Here is a 20,219-nt window from a genome sequence, read left to right as displayed (position 1 = left end):
AATTAGCTATCCAAGTATATGACTATATGACCATTCCCATTTAGCAGGGTTACTGTCCTCCACTCAATGTTGTTATTTCCATTAGTAACCTTTGCAAATAATATGATAAACCTATCAATTTTGAAGGCCATTAATACAAGAATCAGAAATTGCCTTTCATTTGACATTAGTCCTGGACAAAAAAAAAAGACCAAGCATCACAAAGGGTAATTAAGAAATCACATATATAACTTCCAAGTGCAAAGAATATCACATTGAAAAACCAGTCTTGAACAAGAAGTTGCAAGACAGAAATCCTAAGTAACACATCTTTCAAGGAGGAAATGATAAGTCTCTTTAAAAATACAAAATTACTAGCACAGTAAATTCTTACAAGAATAATACTAGTGAGCATGTATAGACTAAGACCATGGCAAACAGTTTTTTCTTTGTTTTTACTCTGATGTGCAACCAGCTTAAAAAATGGGAGCATTTCACCACAGATCTAAAAGGCCACAATAAAGAAGCTTATATTGCTACCTGCATGTGTTCATGATTGACTAAGCCTTGAAGTTCACAGTACAAACTGTGAAGTCACAGGTATTCAGATCTGTGATGTGCTCTAAATATAGATAATTTAGGTCATAACCATAAGAGATACAAACAGTCCTCTGAGATAATCCTCATGTGACACTGTTATTACTTTAAAAGGAGTATTTCTATAACAACTCTTGATTAAATATAGAAATTTGACAGCAGTGACTAAATCTATATGCTATATGGCTTTTCTGTAAGGCTTTTCACACAAATTTTGCTGTGCAGTCACTGGACAGACAGTGCTAAAGTTGCTCACAACTGGAAAGCAAACTCCCAACTGGAAAACAAACTCAAAACTGGTTTTCTTCTTGATAAATGGAAGTCTACTTTCCAGGAATTTTGCCTCTTTTAAAGACATTTTTCTAGAATGTTTTCAGAGATACAAATTCATGTCAGAAAGAAAAAAATAAAAATTAGGCTATGTATAGCCTTTGCCACAAAAAAAATTTGAAATAGACACCGTCACTAATCACTTCACATTTCACCTGTTGCCACTGTTTCCATTACTTCCCAGAAACCTTGAAATCATGAAGGCAGTAATGTGATGGAGTATCTAAGTTACTTGCTGAAGTTATTCAGAAAGGAACATTTGAAATGTAGAAGCAGAGGTGCACAGATAGCCACATGCACTAAGAGAGTTTTCAAAGGTGAAACAAGGCACATTCACTTTTCTGCCCTCCCCATCAGTTAATGACTTCATGAAAGCAAGCAAGTACTGTAGCCAATATGCATAATTCTTAAGTCCTGGATTATTTGGTTCTTACTCTTAAAAGTCCATGATCTTTAAAAAAAGGTTTATATTCTAGTCCTTACAAATATGAAAGAAGCCTTGAAAATATTTCCCAAACCTTGCCTAAAGGCTCAGAAACTTGGGAGCACACTTAAAAAATGATATTATTTTTGGTGTTAATCTTGCAACTTCTTGAGGTCTGCAACTGGGGAAATTGCATTTGCTTCTCTGATCTTCCCCCCCCTTTATTTCCATCCCTTCACTGTCCCTCATCACAAGCTGTGCTTCTCAGACCTCCTAAATTTTTGTTTATTAAATTTCTTTGGTATTTTCTCCTTCCTCTCTCTCAAAGGACTCTCAGCACATCCTCTCTCCCTTCTCCTGCTAACTGTGTCAGTATTAACTGAGTAAAACTCTGCCCAGCCCAGCCCCTCAGCCCTCCGTGCTGTCATGATGCCTCTCTGGTATCTCTGCAGATCATCTTCTTTCAAAGGCTCACTGGAAAAGATGCAAGAAGTGCCAACGCAAATGAAGGAGCATATAAACATCAACATTCTGCAGGCCTTGGAGACAAAGAAATAAAGTTCTGCTGCCTCTTGTGACAGGCCACAAGCCTTTTGTTAAATTAACACCACAGATCCAAGGGTCTTGTGCTTCCCTGACGGGAGACTTGCTGCTATCAGAAATTATCTAAGTCCCGGTAACAGGCACGCACTTTGCTTTGCCTTTTGCCTAGCTCTGTACAACTGTGTTGTGGAACACCTATTGGATATATTTCTGCAACTAATCAGTAATAACAAATAATGACCCTATGTGGAGTGGCCTCTCTATGTCCCTAGAATAAATGGCCCAAGGGCTAGAAGCAACTTGCACAGTGTTCTATGACTGGACATTAAACAACACAATTCAGGCACTATGTAAAAACAGGGTTAGGGGATAAAAAGAGAACAAAGAACCCTTATCAGCAGCAATAGTTGTAATGGAAAATTAAAGCCCAATGCAAGCCCCAAAGCATGCTGACAAACAGGTAAGAACAGTTCAAGATGGACCTTATATGGAAGAGGAAGAAACCACCAGTAAGGATGCTGTGATGACTCCGTGCACCCCCACCCTAAACACAACAGCTGCCACTGACCTTAGGACCCAGTGGTGCAGAGGTAAAAAAGGAAAATATCAGTTTGTGTGTACATCCTTTTAACCACATATAATTCTAAGCTATTGAAATTGGAATAACACTAGTTCTTTGATTACTAACAATAAATTCCCAGCTTTCCATATAAAGTGCTTGCTTTTGTCCATTCCTTTCAAGAGTCAAAACCTGGTAATGACTCAACCAAACTTCTCCCAAGACTTCAATCTCCCCAAATCAAACACATTGGTGTCTGTAAGCCAAACATAGAATTTGGTTCTTTTCCCCTAAAGATTACAACAGAAAAAGCTCAAAGGTTTTTGCTTCCTCAAAAATATGCATGTTGTTAGCTAAACTTAGCTGGATGAATGGACATCATTTAATCATGGTTCTTTCCCACATCACTGAAATTTTTTTTCAAAACTGTTGAAGAAGCATCCAGCCAAATATTTTCAGTATCGTATTTCTCCTATCTTCATTCTACTCTTATCAAAAATCACAAATACGTTAGCTTTTTTTATTACTACAATTAATAAATAAACTAAAACCAAAGATCGCTGGGGTTATACTTATGTTTTTCTGTTGAACAGAAAACTTTTATTTGTAGAAATGTGGGCTAATTATTAAAATTCTACTTTTTATGGTTTTTAAAACATACTATAAGTGCAATAATAAACCTAATGCACCAGGAACAGACACAACCATTCCCATGTCACTTAAGCTGTATCTGTACTCTGTTTTCTTTTATAAAAATTAAGTTTGAAATGCTGATTTTTTCCAAGCTGACGTTGCAGGAAACCTTCTCCTTGGTCTCCTTAATTTTCAAACTAAGCAACAACATAAGGTAAAACTTGTAAAAAATTCTGCTTATGCAGAACTATAAATCATACAAATCAGATTTAGACATTGATTTTTTCCTCTCATTTGCATGCTTATAACTCTGGTAAGGAAAAGGACAAAAGGAATCTTTTGAGTTAAATATTGTTCAGTTTTATGCTGTGAAGAGCTGGTTTTAGCCTTTGAAAGTACCAAATGTTCACAAACAGAAGAATAAAGTTAGAGCCACATCCAGAATTCAAGAGGCAAATATCATCTCTGTCTTTATCCTTTCCATGTATAATGCTGAGGGCTGTACAATCAGAGCCCCTCCAAAATTAATGTTTGCAAATTCTCTACCTCAGCACAGTGAACAGTCCTTTCAGGGCTCCTGATCTGCAACCTGGTGCCAACTACTATGAGAGCTTGCAGAACATATTTGGTGGTTCGAGTGAAGGAAAGCAGTACCTTTGCAAACTCAGAGATCCAACCAATAAATAAGGCATGAAAACATGAAACGTTTCTCACTGTTGCTCAGTAATCTTGAAAGGATATCTATACAAGTATGCTCAATGCATGAACAGTTTAATACCTCACATTCCATTACATTTGCAATCATTGCACCTTCTTTTCTACAGAAAGACAGTGTTCCTCTGTCATTAAAAAGCATAAGCAAAGGAAGCTCAGCAACGGAAACTGACTGTGAGGAAAGCAAATGCAACAGAGATGAACGCAATGGCATTATTTGCAACAGTAAACCACACTTTTAGTATGAGAAGTGTCAATTTGCCTGTGTTTTTTCATCAGACAAATAGAACATAGTAATTAAAAATATATCAACTATAGAGATGTTCTATTCTATTTAATAGACATTTAACAGACTAGACTACTGCATTTACCAGTATAGCTGTTCCCAATATTGTCTTTGTTATCACAACACACAAACAGGGCAGGAAGTAAAGTCTCAACATTAAGAAAGGAAGTGAACAAAGAAACACAGAACCAAGAACAATAGGGATATTACTCTCATTCTGTGGACCAGTGATCATTTTCAAGGAGAGGAAAAATGTCTGACACATTATAAGATTATTAAAAAAGCCAACTAACTGCAAAAAAATATAAAAATAATAACAATATACTAAAAAGGAAAGGGAAGGGATTAAATGCTCTATTCCTGATGAGAACACAAAAAAACAAACCACCAAAGAACTGTAAGGAAATCATACAAGTGTGCATTTGGAAAGAATTCACACATTCAATGACCCTTTTTCTCACTGCTACTGAAAAGAAGAAAGTTCCTGCTCTCTTGCAAGGTAGTTTAATTCTAGCATTGAGAGTTTTACCCAACTTGCTAATTGCTTGGCAAAGATGTGAATGAAGACAGTTGAGAAAGACACCTAGATTAGACTAGACAACTAGATTAGACAACAAAGGATAGATGATGGGTGCTGTCTACACAGTTGGTTTTATTTCCACAGCTGAGGAGCCAGCTACTGGCGACGAAGGAATTTCTGCAAAGCAGGTCTTAGCCTTCCCCTCATAATCTCTTCTTTCCTCTTTAAACAAGAGGGAGCTTTCGAGATTTCCGAAAATGACACTCACTTACTGTGATGGCTGGTGCCTCATCTTCCCACATGACTGCCAGCAGCTCCCAGCCCCTCCTCATCCCCTGCACCACTATCTGCCTGCGGAGATGCTCCAGCCAAGCAGGAAGGAAAGGAGCAGGCTGCCCAGGGACTGGACACCTCATCATCATGAATAATAAGGAGAAACTGAGGAAAAGAGTAAAGGAAAGAACTAGAAATCTAAAGAGAGTAAGATGCCAGGTAAAATATATAGAGAGATTGAGAAAATGAGGGTAAAACGACCACCAAACAGAGCTGTTGTAGTTGTCCAACAAGATGTCAATTTGGATGCAATCCTCTGTTCTAATGAAATCTAGACAAACCTTGCATTTCAGGAAATTAGGACTAGTCAATTTATATCTAGATATAAAACCTAAATATATATATATATATATATATCTGCACGCTATAAAGTACCTTCTTGACAAATACAAAGGTGAGATGAATGGCACTGGATCAGATATCATGTACTCATTATTTATGAAGTGAAGCAGAAGTCTTTTACAATGTACTCTCAAGGGTATTTTAATAATGAAATTGAGCCCTACTTCAGAATGACCTTCAGACATGGTTTTATGTGTATTTTGAATTCCTTTCAGCCAACATTCTCACCATGCAGTCATATAATAGCTATCCCAGCAAGGGAGCTGGATCACAGCATTCATCTATAGTAAAATGTTAATTTTTACATCATTAACCGATTAGTGTAGTCCAACAGAAAACAAAAATAACTGTAAATGAATTCTGCTTAGGAACACGTTTAAATACAGCATATTTGGGATATTGGAATATGTTCCTTTTTAAAATGTAAACTTTATTTAGTTGATGACTCATGTCTTTTTTCAAGTAACTGTGGGATAAAAGCACTTAGCTTCATGGACTACATTTTGACTTAAAGTTGAAAGAACTTCTTTCACTACTTAACATGCAGAAATTCTCTACAGCCTACTTACAAACAAACAGACTTCTTTCACAGTCAGTGCAGGCTCTTTTCTTTACCTGTACCTCCTATCTGCATACATACATTATACATGTAATAAGTGCCTGCCTTGATAGACATTCTAAACTGATCAGAGTAATTTAAAAAAAAATTTAAAAACCTATCCACTAATTTCTACTTTAACTAGGCTAAACATGATGACTAAGCCAAGACTTGAATACAGAATTCACATTTCAATTTAAAGATTCAACAGTAAACAAAATGTTACTCAAAACTGGATTTCTGCATATGCAGCCTACCTCCTCTCAGATTAAGGGGAAGTAGAGTGATTTAGGATCCATTTAATATATAACACTTTTTTTTCCTTTTAGTTTCTAGAATGACATTAAAATAAACTTATCAAATTTGACCCTGAGAGGAATTAATAATTTAACTGCGGTGTATGTGTTACCTATTGTATTTTTTTTGTAAAGAAGCTGATCCAAGAAATTCACCCTTTTATGGGGCTGAAACCAGGTCTCAAAGCACATACTGGGGGCAAGACAATGTCATTATGGGTCTCAGTGCCATTCACTTACCATGCCAGCCTGAGCTGGCTTTTAGCAAGGACGTGAAATGTCTGAGCTACCAGGCAGGGAGTGCAAGCAATTTAAATGTTTTCTACCTCTAAAAGTCGACTGGAGGAGAATCTGGTGTTAAAACTTCTCTTGGCCATTCCAGAGGGCACACACTGAGGAAGCGTGTGTTGGGATTCAGAAGTAAACAAAAGGATCAGAAGCATCTGCAGAATGTTTAAAGAAGATTTGAGAGATTTTATCCTCTCTGCCCCCTTCCAAAACGAAACAACTTTCTGCAAGTACAGAGTGCCTCAGACAATGTGCAGTGAACCACAAGCAGTGGCTTACTATGATGTTATACTATGTTTTCTGAAACACCACTGACCACCACACCCAGCAATCTCTTCAATATGATAGTGAAGGATGCATTACAGCAGAGATTTTTACTGCTATAATACAGTGTTTAGCACCAATCATTTGGCCTTTTACAGCTAATTAGAGAAGCCTTACCCTCCACACATGAAATTTCTTTGGGTGTTATTCAACTTACTGCTAAATTTGACAGTATTATGCAAGAACATGTGCGTCCCCCACCTCTGCAAAAGGTTTCTCTCACACGCATACTAGATACTGATTTCACACAGGGCCCAGCATTTGCTAAAGCTGTTTCTGTCCTCAGAGCAGCTAAAGCAACACACAGCAGCTACTCAACGTTTGCTAAAAGAAATAATACACTTAATTTGCTGAGTCTTCAACCATTTATCTTCCTTTTACGGTCTCAAAGAGCTCATACTTTACTAAAAATCTCGAACTTTATATATAAAATGTGAAAAATCAAAGTCACAAAGAATACTGAATGTACTGAAAAAGCTATGATAAAATAACTTAAGGACTTCATATTTAAGCAAAAATCTACAATAGCAAGAAGTAAAAATACCTTTTTAACACAAAGAATTCTGCAAAAATTTGAAAAAAAACTCCGAAAAAACCACATTTTGACTCTCTGAAAATCAATACCAGATTGATCAATTAAATTTACATTCCTTGAACAAGTGTGCTCTTAGACCTTGATTAGCTGCTTAATTTAAAACCTAAATCCAAACATTATGTTCTGAACTGTCCCAAAATAGTCTAAGATATTATCTTCTATTTCCATTCAGAGTTCTGCCACTGAAAAAAGAGTAATAAGAGATTTAACTGATTTGATAAGACCTTATTCCACTTTTCTCTCCATCTAAACTTTCAGACTGGCTCCATAAGAACAAAAAAAAAAAAAACCTGGAGCAAAATAAACTAACTTAATTCCTTGATATAAATCAAGAAGAATGGTATCCTGACTGAGTCTCCCATATATCTCTTAAATGCTTAAATATTTCTTTGCTCTGAATTGGAAGAGGGATCAGTACATGAATTTTTTTCCAGCTGTATTAATGCCACATAAATCCTTATGTGTACTTTTCCACTTAGTATCTTTTACTTCTACTTAAAATATTCAAAAAACCCAAGTAGTTTTAACAGGGAAGAAAATTGTTTGTGGGTTTTGACATGGAGGTTCCTGTGTTAGCTGTGGTTTACAGAAATTCCTGAAGAGAAATTATTTTGATGAAAATCACCACTTCTTTTTCAGATCTTTTTAAAGGAAACTAATGTAGTATTCTTCTATTATGCCTAGAGCTTGATGCTATAAGGATAAACAGAATCTGAACAGACATCATAGCAGTATTGACACTGAATACGCTATATGAGCACCTAAATGAACTATCTCACAAAACAAATACATGCTTTATCACTTCAAATAAATGAATTTAGGACTTGAAGTTATTTTGGCTTGTATAGATACATAAGAAGCTTGACAGTATCAGTTACGCATCAATATTTTTTTTAGTTTTTCAAAAAAATAAGTGTTTCTATGTTGAAATAATAAAATTTATACTACTGATACACATACAATGAATTTTAGTTTCATATAAACATCTGAGAACAAGATACAATTAGACTGTATTTAGTGGCCTTTCATCTCTGCAAATCCAGGGTCTCATAAAGGAGTGGGTATGGTTTATTACATGTAGTGTGGGATGTCTTTTATGTCAACAGGTCACTATGGTGAGAACTTCAAGTCAGCATTAAAACACACAGGGAGACTCTGTAGGAAGTCATGTACAAGAGCAGACACTTATGGTGTCTAGAATTAATCAACGTAGCTTCAAGAACCCAGTGTGCACAAAACTCAGAAAAAGCTGTTAAAAACTGTCTTTGTGATGAAAGATGCATACAGAATGGTATCTACATTATATGTTCCAGCTGTTGAATTATGGCTGTCTTCATTCCTGTCCTAGCGTGCAACAGTCCTGCAGTCACAGCAGAGAGCCTATAGCTCATGAGTACAGTGAAATTGCTGCAATATACACTGAAGTTTAAGGAGACAATGTAGTTTTACTTCTGACTGTTTGAACACAACTATCCACCAGACTGCATTAGACAAAATTTCTACTGGATTTGCAGGGGCATTCAGGAAGAAAGACTGAAACATGTAATTTTTGAGTCCAAAATAAGACCTTCTCCATTCATGACAGAATGAAGCAGATAGAGCAGATACATTGCTTTACGACCTTTTTTGTCTTGCTCATTTTCCTGGAATTAAGTAGAAAGTGTGTATCCATGTCCCTGTTCACATCAGACAGCTTCTGAAGAAAAGTCCTTAAGAGTAATCAATTCACTGGCAACGGGCAAACAAACACCCAATGGCATGTGCTGCTGTATCAGGAAATGGGATCAGCAGGAGATTAAGAGCAAGATCCCAACCCACACAGGAGAAGCTGGAGTTCTCAGCTGAAAAGGGTACACCCACCAAGGTGCAGCCTTGTGGTTTGGAGCACTCCCCATACCACAGCACAGCACTGCCTACACACCATACACACTGGGCCTAACTAAGCTGGCTTCAAAACAGCCCTCCTGAAACAAATGAACTGAGCAGCTGCAGATGGAAACTTCTCAAAACAATGCTTTGAGCCAAAGCCACTGCCATGAAACTGCGCTGCCAGAGAGACACAGCACAGTCAAAGGGTGTGAGAGAAACAGTCAAGTCTGAGAAATACAAGGTAGAAGTCGAATCTTTCAAACCTGCTCAAGAATGCCAATTCAAGAACAGCTCCCTGTTTTTCCTTCCCACTGGATTTTCTTCAAGCTGAATCACAGAACAAGGCTGTGTTAGTCAATCCACACAGTGTCTATTCCTTTCCAAAACACTTTTCCCCCCTTTACCCTTCCCTAACTTCCCCTTGCCCTCAGGCCTCTACCATAATCATGGGCTTCCAAGAAAAGCTCCTGGATTGAGGGCTTCCCTTGGAGATTTTACCCAGCACTGGGCAAAATCTGGAAAGCAAAGAGCAGGGATTTGGATTACATTGGGTGATTTAACCTGGTGATTTTATGGTGAGTTTAAATCTAGGAGTAAGGAATCTCTCCCTTTCTGAGGAACAAGAATTTCATTAGAGTTCACATGTATACAGCCATGTACACCAACACAGCTGTGTCTTCCTTCACCTCACAAGAGGAAAGCACCCATCTCCTCTGGCACAGGCTGCTGGAGTTATCGGGGTCCCCGAGGTCACTGCCAGCTGAGTGGGGACAGGCACTGAAAACACTCCTCTTCCTCATGTACCTGTCAGGAAATGTCACATCCCTGTGCCTGCAGAAGGCAGCTCAAGCACTTGGAAGGCAGCTGGATGAGGCAGGCTCTCACTCAACCCCAGACCCGGCCCACTGAACATGCCAGGGCTACTATAAAGGCAGCACAGTAGAGTACTTCCGTGGTGGATCTGTGTTATATCTCAATTGGATTAAACCACCAGAAAACACCAGGGCAGAAGGCAAGGAAATGTGTGTTCTGTGAGTGAATCACGTGCCTCATTGCAAAAAGGGAATAAAGGGTCAAAGTAATGAGAGAGCTGGGATAAACGTGGTACATTCCCTTATAGCTCCTCTGGGAAGGATATGTTCATCTGTAATCTGACTGCTTCTGAAAGCCAGAAATAGATTTTCCTTTCCAATTCCTGCCATTTATTACTGCTGATTATTAAAAGCAATGTGCCCAGCTGATTTACAAGATGGCAGACTCCCAGCACCACTTCTCATTTTCACTTCAGTGAGGAAGTGTTTCTCTTATGACAGAGGTGATAGAGACACAGAGTAACCCCAAGTGCTTTGTGTTCATGTTTTACCCCAACGAAAACATTAGAATCCAACAACTTTTTAAAATTCATTTTCAAGTAATTGGCTGAATGGATGGAGCCAAAAAGCAGCAGGCTCATTTCTTCTCTCACTTCAACAATCTGACATCTCCAGTCAAAATAATCAAAGCAGCTGCAGTTTGATCCTTCATCTCTTCCCTTTCAAGTTGTTTTTTCCCTTGGCTTTTCCTCCAGTCACTGAAAAAGGATGACTTGCAGTTCAATAATACAAGTATATTTGCACAACAAAACTCAAACCATGGGGTGCATCCCTGCTTTCCATACCTGTCAAATGCAGATTTGTTAAAAACACTGAAAATAAAACATCAGTGTTCAAACTGGATTCTGTATTCTAGATGTAAACAACAAATCACCTTGAAAATATGTATCTTATCTGATAAGATTTCCAAAGTGAGGTTCAAGGGCAATCTCGCTGACGTGTACTTACCTCACATATTTACACACCAACAAGCAAGAGGAAGTCTCACATCTAAGAATAATTGAATGAAAAGTTCTTATTTTAATGTCAGTTGCGAGACACAACCAATTGAATAAACTAAAAAGTAATATAACAATTACAGTATGCTAAAATGACCCAAATCTGGCCAGGGAGAATACTAAGAAAAGCAAAGCTGGAGATAGAAAAGAAAAATAAAATGGGAGAAACCCTTGAATTCTCTGCAACAATATTAATCTGAATTTTCTGTACCATTGTACTGCTGGACATTGAATCATTTTTAAAAACAGGTACTGTTTGCAGGTCTTGCTAACAATAAAATTGGATTTAAATATCACCCTCTAGCTATTTAGCAAAGAGAAGAAAGCATTTTTTAAAAAATAACTCCAAGAAGTAATATTTCAGTGATTACTATCTCATCTAAAGCTAGAGAATACCATTTGAAAGTTATATGTTAAGATTTCATATCAGATTGAATAAAAGTATTTGCTTGCTTGCTTACTTCTTATTAGAGCTGAATTTGTCCAATTGAGTAAGTAAAAACAAAACTAGGTAGTTGTGAAAGTTATAGGACTAAAGCCCACTGGCAACATTTCCATCACAAAAATAAAAGAAAAAGGGTAAATGGCTATCTATACTTTCACAAAGGATAAATGTCTGTTTAATCTTGGATGCTTTGTGGCAGCCTAAAATGCATCTAGTATATACTTTTACCTCAGGACTGATTATTTTAAAAGTATAAAATAGAGTGTTTATCATATTTAATTTGGGAATACAACCCAGGTGGTTATGAAATGCTGGAGGAAAATGTCAGAGTAGGATTGGACGCTAATATACAGAGGAAGTGTTCAGAGCTTCTGTAGGCTCCACAGGTGAATTTTGGGGGAAGTTTTTTGCTCTAGGATATGCACTGGCTTTCTGCAGAATATAGACAAAAGTATGGCAGGAACACATCCAGAAAATACCAGAACATATCCAGAACACAAGCAGAAAAGCACCAGTGGGACCTCTCTGAATCTTCATTTTTAATTAATTTCTCTAATACTCTGAATTATGCAGAATCTAGACACTCTTCAAAGTTCAAGCAGAGTTTTGCACTTCAAATGTTCCTAACCTGGGAACACAGAGTATCCTTCTCCCAGGTATTACAGGATTACTTTGAGTTCTTACTTACTTTTTTAAAGTTTTATACAGTCAGCAACTAGTTTATGTAACTAATATTAAATTTTCCAAAGGGAACACTTTAGAATTAGCATCTAATGTCAGTCTAATTTTGTATCAAAGCACTCTAATGCTACCTATAGTTAGAACTCCTTGGCATCTTGCATGTAATTTTATAAAACTAGTTGCAATTATGATGAAAAAAAGAGATTATTTTTGAAGTTTCCTTCCATTTTTTTTTCTGATTATATATAAAACCAAAACTATAGATACTTGAGGGTTTTTTCTTCTTTCTTCCTATTTTTTGTGAGGTTGGGTTAGTGAGAAAGAAAGGGATTCAGATCTTTGCCAAGGACTCAAAATTGTGTCTGGAGGTTTGTTTTCCCTGCAGATGACAAGTACTTCCCTGCATAATAATACACATCAGCCAGATGTCTGCTCTAACAGAAATCAGGTTAGCTCCTGAACTCGTTGGAAAACAGTCCCCTCCGCACAGGAAGCAGAAAGCACAGGGCTTTGTTGTCCAAACAAGTTTTTCTCCAAGACGCTGTGCCACATCACGTGTGTTAGCGTGAGCTCAGGCACCTCTGCAAGGTGAGACACTTGTTGCCTGCACTGAAGTCCTTATTCTAACCCATTCCTGCTTCCAAAAATCCCGTGACATTCCACTACCAGATCACAGAATAACTTTGTTCTCTGACAAAACCTTTGTGTTTTTACACAAGTTAATACTTTGGTACAACAGTTCTCCCTGCATACAAACCAACCATTTTACACCAGGAAGCTGTGCAGCTGTAGGATATAAATGGCCAGTTCAAGTCACCAGTGATAGTTATCTAATACATGCAGCCATGTAACCAAAGGTATTTGCATAAACACACAGGGATGTGTATATGGATATATATAATGTGTACATATATGTGTAAAAGCCCACACAGACATAATTACATGTGCATGTCTTCTTTTAACAATTCCTTTCTGCTTCTGTTTACAGATTCACAGAATGTTGTAAGTTCGAAGGGACCCAAAGGGACCCACAAGGATCTCATGCAAATGGCCCATTTATTAGCACCATGCTCTGACCAACTGAACTGATCTCAGGGTCAGAGGTCAAGAACCATAGACATTTATATTCAAAGATCACAAATATTGTAGCTACCTTTAACAATGGGTCATGCCCTGAAATCCTATGTTCCCCTCTACATTATTCCCCTTTAGGTAGAAAAATCATTTGTTAACCATTAAGAAACCCACAGCATCTAATAGGTGGAGCAGCTGCTGCTAAAAGTGAAGCTCTGGATTACAGTGTCTTGGATGTTGGAAAAAGTAAATCAGACCCTATAAACCTCAAGAAAGTTAATGAACCAGGTCATATGTGTCTTAAGTGGAAATGACGTTGCTTAGAGCAACCAGCAGCATCTGCCTCTATCTAGCATCAGTGGAAGTGCTCGCCATTGTACCAGCCTGAGCAGCCTGCAAAGACATACCTTAATTCCTCCTTTCCCATGCCACGTTCACTCTCCACCAGTCACAGAGAAGGTCCCCAAGGCCACGTCTCATCCTCTCGTATGATTCCCATGACACTCAGCAGATTCTGCTGACCCCCACGTGAGCATCTGGCTCAACACCCAGACCCATCTGTCACCACCCCCCAAGGCACAGAGAGGCCTGGCCCGAGCACACCTTATCTGCAGCTTGGCTCAGCAGCCACAGGTAGGATGCAGGCACATGAGGTTTCAAGAATCTCTGCTGGGACCTGCAGCAGAGGCTGACAGCTCAGAGACCTGCAGGACAAGGAGCAGAAAAACATCCAGGCGAGGATGTTTGCACCTGGCTTACAACACCTACTTTCGTTAAAATACTTCTTTCACACTGCTTTTAATAAAGAAGTTATTTAGTTTTACACAAAGTACCACTGGTACTTCTGCCCTTTATATGGCAATTTAACCATATAGAACAAGTCAGAACAAAGACATCTCATCAAGGGAGTAGGCTCGTGTGAAAGCAGCAGGTAAAAGAGCAGGCAGAAGAGCTCTGGTTGTCCTCAGAACCTCAGTACTGCATCCATTCCTTGGAGATAATTTATCTCTCTTCCCTATTATTTGAAGAACTCCAGGATACTACAGTATCTATCTACAGTTAGGTATCTAAATGTAGGCTGTGTTAATATCCCTGCACTCTTTTTTATCTACTCAAACCCAAGAAGCAGAAGAGGAAATGCTGCTTAATAAACACATTTCATCACCTGAATCACAGTATGAATGGGAGGTGACAGATGCCTTCTAACTGGAGATGGTACTGTCTCTGGGGCATTTGGTTCCAGATTACATGAGACCCCACTGGAAGAAAGAATTCCAGCCCCCAAACAATGCAGCCCAATGGTAAAAAGGGATAAATTGTTCAGGGAAATTAACCAATATAATGGCAGGCACTAGTGTAGAACAAGTATATACACTCAAATTGAAGACACAATAGATCATGAATACCAACAAGAAAGACCTATAGGTCACAGAGAGTATAAAGAAAGCTGCTTCACATCCCAGTGTTACACTCCTAAGAAAAAGCAGCCGCAATTAATGAAGAAAATGAAGAAAAAAAAGTACCTGTAACCTGATTTGAGCAGATACAGTAATGCAGAACTCACCTGCAGCTAAGCAACAACCAATTTGCAACTGTACTTTGGGATCAACAGCCCATTCTTTTTCCAGCTAGACCACTGTGCCAGCTCTCATGTGATCCCAGCAACTATGACACACAACATTAGTGATCTAAATGATTACATGCAATAAAAATATTCTAAAACAAAAGGGAAAATAAGAAGAAATAAATGAAAAAAAAATTACCAGACACAAAGTACTATCCTGTGTTGCTATAGCTTTGTGTGCTGTTCAGCACTATGATGCTCTTGTAATTGAGAGAAAATAGAAAGAATCTCCATGAGGGAACAAGCTGACATAATATAAGGATGCACATCAAGGAGATGGGCACTTCTGGCCTGTCAAAAATGCTACTGCAGCTTCAGTAGACATACCTCAACTAGCTTTGCAGCTGCCTGCTAGCAGCATGGGGTCATTCCGAGGCTGTGAAACCTGTCTGCGAGTGAATAAATACTCAAATAACTAGTCTTGGCACACTGCACTGGATAATTACATCTGACAATCTTTTTCATGCCCTCAGCCTCACAGAGCTGTGTAGGCATTATCCCAGCCTGCTACACATTTCAAAGCTGTGGTCCCCAAACCATGCATGGAGGCAATGCATTACACTTAAGACATTGCATTATTACTCACAGTCACAAGCCATCACCACTACTACAGCACATATCAAAAAAAGCAAAATGTGACAGCTTGTATCATTGCCTCAGACCCAGCAAAGGGACATTTAGTATCAAAATTTCAGTGGTTCGCCATCTTAACATAAAATTTATTTTAATGGCATTTAAAACCAGAACTACATATACTTCAAATTTTTGCAAACTCCTAAAAGGATGCTAGCAGTGGAGCATTAGGTGGACTGCAAACAAAGCAGAGCTGAGGGGAATTGAGATTTCTTATTACGAACACAATTACTGACTTCTCAAAGGCCAAAAATCATATCACTTCAAAAAGAAATTATCTGATTTTGATAGTAATTTAAGAAATTTTAGGACCACAGGATGTTGAGAACAATCCTTATCAGAGGACAAAGAGCTGTCTCTTAGTCCCAGGTGAGAAACAGAACCTGAATTATTAACTGGCACTTTCAGTACCCAATGTACTAGAAATAACTGGAAAAAAAAATCATTTTCTAAAATGCTGAAAATATTCTATAGATCCCTTGAAAACTGCTTCTGAATAAGGAGCTCTAAAGCCATAGGAGGAAAAAAGGCAAAATCTAAAAATCTGAAGAGATTGAAGAGAAGAAAGAAGCTACTTTTGCAGACGAGAATAAAGGTTTACAGAACATCTAATTATATCTCAGTCAAAAACTAGGTTCAAAACATATGAACTGCTTGTGGCAAAACAAATCAATGGAATATTTTAATTGATTTTACCAGCACTGGAGAAGGCCAAAAATTCCTGAAGTCCCCTCTCTCATGTACAAACTTTAGCTCAGTTAGTACTGGATTTAAAGTTCTCATTAATACTTCAGCTTTCCTTTGATCTCATCCCTCTCACTTGGTGCAATATTTTAAGGAATATTTAAATGAATACTTGCAAGGAATGGACAAAAAAACCCAACTTAATTTATCATAATTTATTTTGAATCATCATCCGTCAAAACTCAAAAGCTTTTTTGACTGTAGAAATGACAATTTTTAAATTATTAGTGCTAACACAATTAATGTTATTTTTTTGGCTTCTAAATGCTTAAGATCCATGTTTTTATGGAAATAGCAAACTCAGTAAAATAGCATACAACCCCTTAGATTTGGATGCTATCAGCATACCCTACCTGGCCACAACACAGGTCCTCTCTCTTTATCCTAGATTTAGCACGTGCTATGGTCTGTGAGGAGAATACTGAGGAAACCCTCAATGCCTTAAATTTTTTTTCCTATATAAAACCAACCAAACAAAAACAACAACAAAAAACCTCAGCCTTTTTGCAATTTTATTGCTCAGCTATTCTAATCAAGAACATTCCATCTCAGCTTCGAGCTTAACAGCTTCATTTCAGATCTGCTTCCCTCAGGAGCAGACAGTAGCCTGCAGGTAGCCTCACCAGCTGCCTCTTCATTTTCTGTTCCTGGACAACTCCGAACATGCGCCCGTGGCCCCACCTTCCTTACAGTAAGTCACATGCCAAAGTGAGTCAGCAAAATATGCTTAACCATTTTCCAGAGAAGCAATGCTTGTGTTAAATAAATAAATAAATGTGGCCAGAATGTGCATTTCCTTACAAGCTTTTTACTTTTATTTTCTCTGTTTGGATAGGTATCAGAGATACAATCCGGCTTCATGTCACACAAACACTTAGATACTATAAAAATCCAAATTTAAAGATCTTAAAATTGTCCTAACAATTTGGCATTGTGTGCTCTATCACTAAATTTTTATCTTCAGTTTAAGATGTTTTCCCTAGCTGTAACAAAGGAAAATGGATGTCATTAAACTGTTTTCATTAACTGCGTGACACAGTTCAATAGTTTTTTATCTAACCTTAATTCGCTACCATCTTTCCTCCACCACTGCATTATTCATGTGTGTCACCCTCTTCTAATTCCTGTGACAAATATAATTGTAATGATTTTATTTAGGATCAGCACTTCCTCTCACAATACGAAGAGGCAAAAGTTAAAGCAGCTCTGTCACTTGGTTCTGCCTGGAAGTCGGTCAGGGCAAAGGCAAGGCAGCTGTGGGGAGCAGGCAGCAAACATGCTGCCTGTGGCAAACCGGTCTGGGGGCTGACAGCAGCCAGGAGCCACCACCAGCAGCCACTGCTTCATTAATTTTACTGTGTTTCAGGGAGGTGAAGGACTGAATCATCAACAAAGGCAAAAAAACACACCCTGTCATATTTCACATCTACTGAGTTAGTCTTAACTTAAACACATTTTTAAACACTTATTTCAAACAAAAGAACCAATTGTACATAATATTTTATTTATTAGTATTAATTTAAATATTACACTAGACTTAATATTACACTGCTACAGCATCTACATAAAATGATTTCTATACATTACAGCCTGGAATGACTTTTAACATTTGACTAGAGAAACAAAAATGTTAATCTAATTCCAGCCTTAATCTATTTAAAAGAAAAAAAAATATTTAAATAACTAATTCTGTGTTTTCTATGGCTGGAATAACCCATTGTTGATTTTGGCAGTGCCTTTACTACTTTGACTGTTCACAAGTTGTTTTACAGTTTCAGACAGTGTCAGACCTAGAGACTATATCTCATGCCAGCTGGAGTGGGAACATTGGTTTTATGTATAGAAATACAGATTTTAGAAGTCAGGGTCTGCTAGCAGTTTCTCTACAAACTACAATGGCAGCTGTGCTAGAGGTCATGAATATTACATAAGGGCTGTCCATGTATTCAAGCCAGCATCACTAAGCCAAATTCCCATAGCAACACTCACATAGATTTACTCATTGCTAAGAGATGCATCAGTTCAGCAGTAAGCACTGCACTGCTACCCTGATTAGTCCGCAAGATACTATTACTTCAAATTTTCTTTTAAAGATTGTGCGTTTATTGATAAAATCCAAAACTTCACCTGAATTTCAGGGCAGCCCTTATCATCTTTCCCAGGAGCAAAAAACCTCAAACTAGCAAAAACCACCCCTGATAAAACTGGAACTCCTAACTACAATCAGCAATCTCTGAGATACAAGGCTGAAGGGAAGAAGTGCATCTGTTGAGTTTCTGCTACAGTGATCCCAGGACAGCAAGATCCAACTACAAAGAGATGTTCAGCATCTCCTACACTTGGCACACTCCAGCAGCTCATTAAAAAGCTGCTGTAGGAGCTCTTATTAAATATCAGTTAACAATTAAATTTTAAAAATAACATTTTTGGCTTCCCTATTCAGGTTTTCTGGCCCGATGAAGATGTCTGCTTGTGCATTATAGTACTGTATTATTTACAGAGCTGGTCCTTGCCACACGATCAGCCACATGAGCTCAGTGATCTGGATTCATGGATTTCTGAGGAGCCTTTGTAAAACAGGTGGCATAAATGAGCAGAGGTAAAGCTGGCAGTGGAGAATTAAATGGTATAGGAGATGGAAAGGAGATAAAGAATTAAAAAACAAGGCAAAATGAAGAAGGGGAGTCAGAGAGAAAGTGAGGGAAAAATGCAGATCAGGTAGATCTAAGGGGGCATCTTAATGGTGTATTTAAATATATCAGAACAAAAACCAGAAAATAGTAATACATTTAAACCTGGCAGGTAGCATACAAAAAAAGACAAACTGGAATGAAGTGATAAATGAATGATAATAAGATGAGCACAATTTTTACAGGTGCAATAGTATTTAAAGACACAGCACAGATGAAAGAAACAAGCCCATCATTCTCACTGCTAAAACCTTCACGGTCCTAAATGCATCTCATGGAAAATACATAAACACACAGCAAAAACCTAAAGCTCATTTAGTGTTTTCTTACTACATGGTCACTATCTGCCAGGAGTATGGAGAGAGGAGAAATCTTAAGAAGACCTACAGAAAATGACTCATGGGGTCACTTAACACACTAACTGTAAAGAAAGTCAGTGAAGTCTTTAGGAAAAAAACAACACCCTTATAACAGATTCTCCCTATTTACATATTACTTGTAGGGACTGATCCTTCATTGAAGGGAAATGAACAGGATGTTTGAGGGCTGATTTTTGACAGTGTAAAAGCATTAAGTGCCGTAGCAATCCATGAGCAAACTTTCACAAACATCTTCAGCTTTGACCCTACACACTGCAACAAATGCTTATATTTAATAAAAGAAGAAATGCACACACTTAAGTAAGAATGTTCTGAAATACATTAGTCATAAGCATGTTACAGAAAACTGATTCTAAGTGATTTTTCATGGAGCATAGATTTTCAACTGCTGTCTGGAATGTTTATAAGAGATGTAATCTATATGTTAACACATTAAAAACACTTTATCACTAATGGATGAGACGACAAAGAATCATGAAATGCTTTGGGTTAGAATGGATCTTCAAAATCATCTAGTTTCAACCCCTGCTTAAAGCCGAGCATTTTATGAGTTTGTAACATGAAACAACACCTTACCTTTGCTTTTTCCAGCTGTGCCTGGGCCTGTCGCTCTGCCTCTCTCCGCACTGCTTCCCTATCTTCTTCCAGAGATACATCTGAATCAGATGGACGGCTGGTGTAGGAGTCCGCCGAACCCTGCAAAAGAAAAGGAAAAATAATGCCACAAGTTCCTTTAATGTTTAAAAAGAAAAAAAAAATGTAGAAGTGGTTATACACCTTGCCTTTTCTCTTACTTCTGCATCCCTGAAAAGACAGTAACTGCCCAAAAGGGAAATTCACTTAGAAGA

The 20,219-nt window shown here is 37.9% G+C and overlaps 1 protein-coding gene across 7 annotated transcripts in view; it reads right to left on the bottom strand.

Annotated features, from left to right (window-relative positions):
• The window catches only part of CACNB2 (calcium voltage-gated channel auxiliary subunit beta 2), a 220,072-nt gene that overhangs the window by 36,173 nt on the left and 163,680 nt on the right, over positions 1-20,219 (bottom strand). For all 7 annotated transcript variants that reach the window (XM_042043654.1, XM_042043652.1, XM_042043653.1 and 4 more), the window contains one exon: positions 19,948-20,067. In XM_042043654.1, the coding sequence (XP_041899588.1) occupies positions 19,948-20,067 (120 nt within the window). The remainder of the gene's footprint in view (positions 1-19,947; positions 20,068-20,219) is intronic.

The sequence above is a fragment of the Corvus kubaryi genome, unplaced genomic scaffold (assembly GCF_017639235.1).
Source record: "Corvus kubaryi isolate FWS band 111438036 unplaced genomic scaffold, C.kubaryi_AGA036_p1.0 37398, whole genome shotgun sequence".
NCBI lineage: Eukaryota > Metazoa > Chordata > Aves > Passeriformes > Corvidae > Corvus > Corvus kubaryi.
This window is presented reverse-complemented; position numbering and strand designations above follow the sequence as displayed.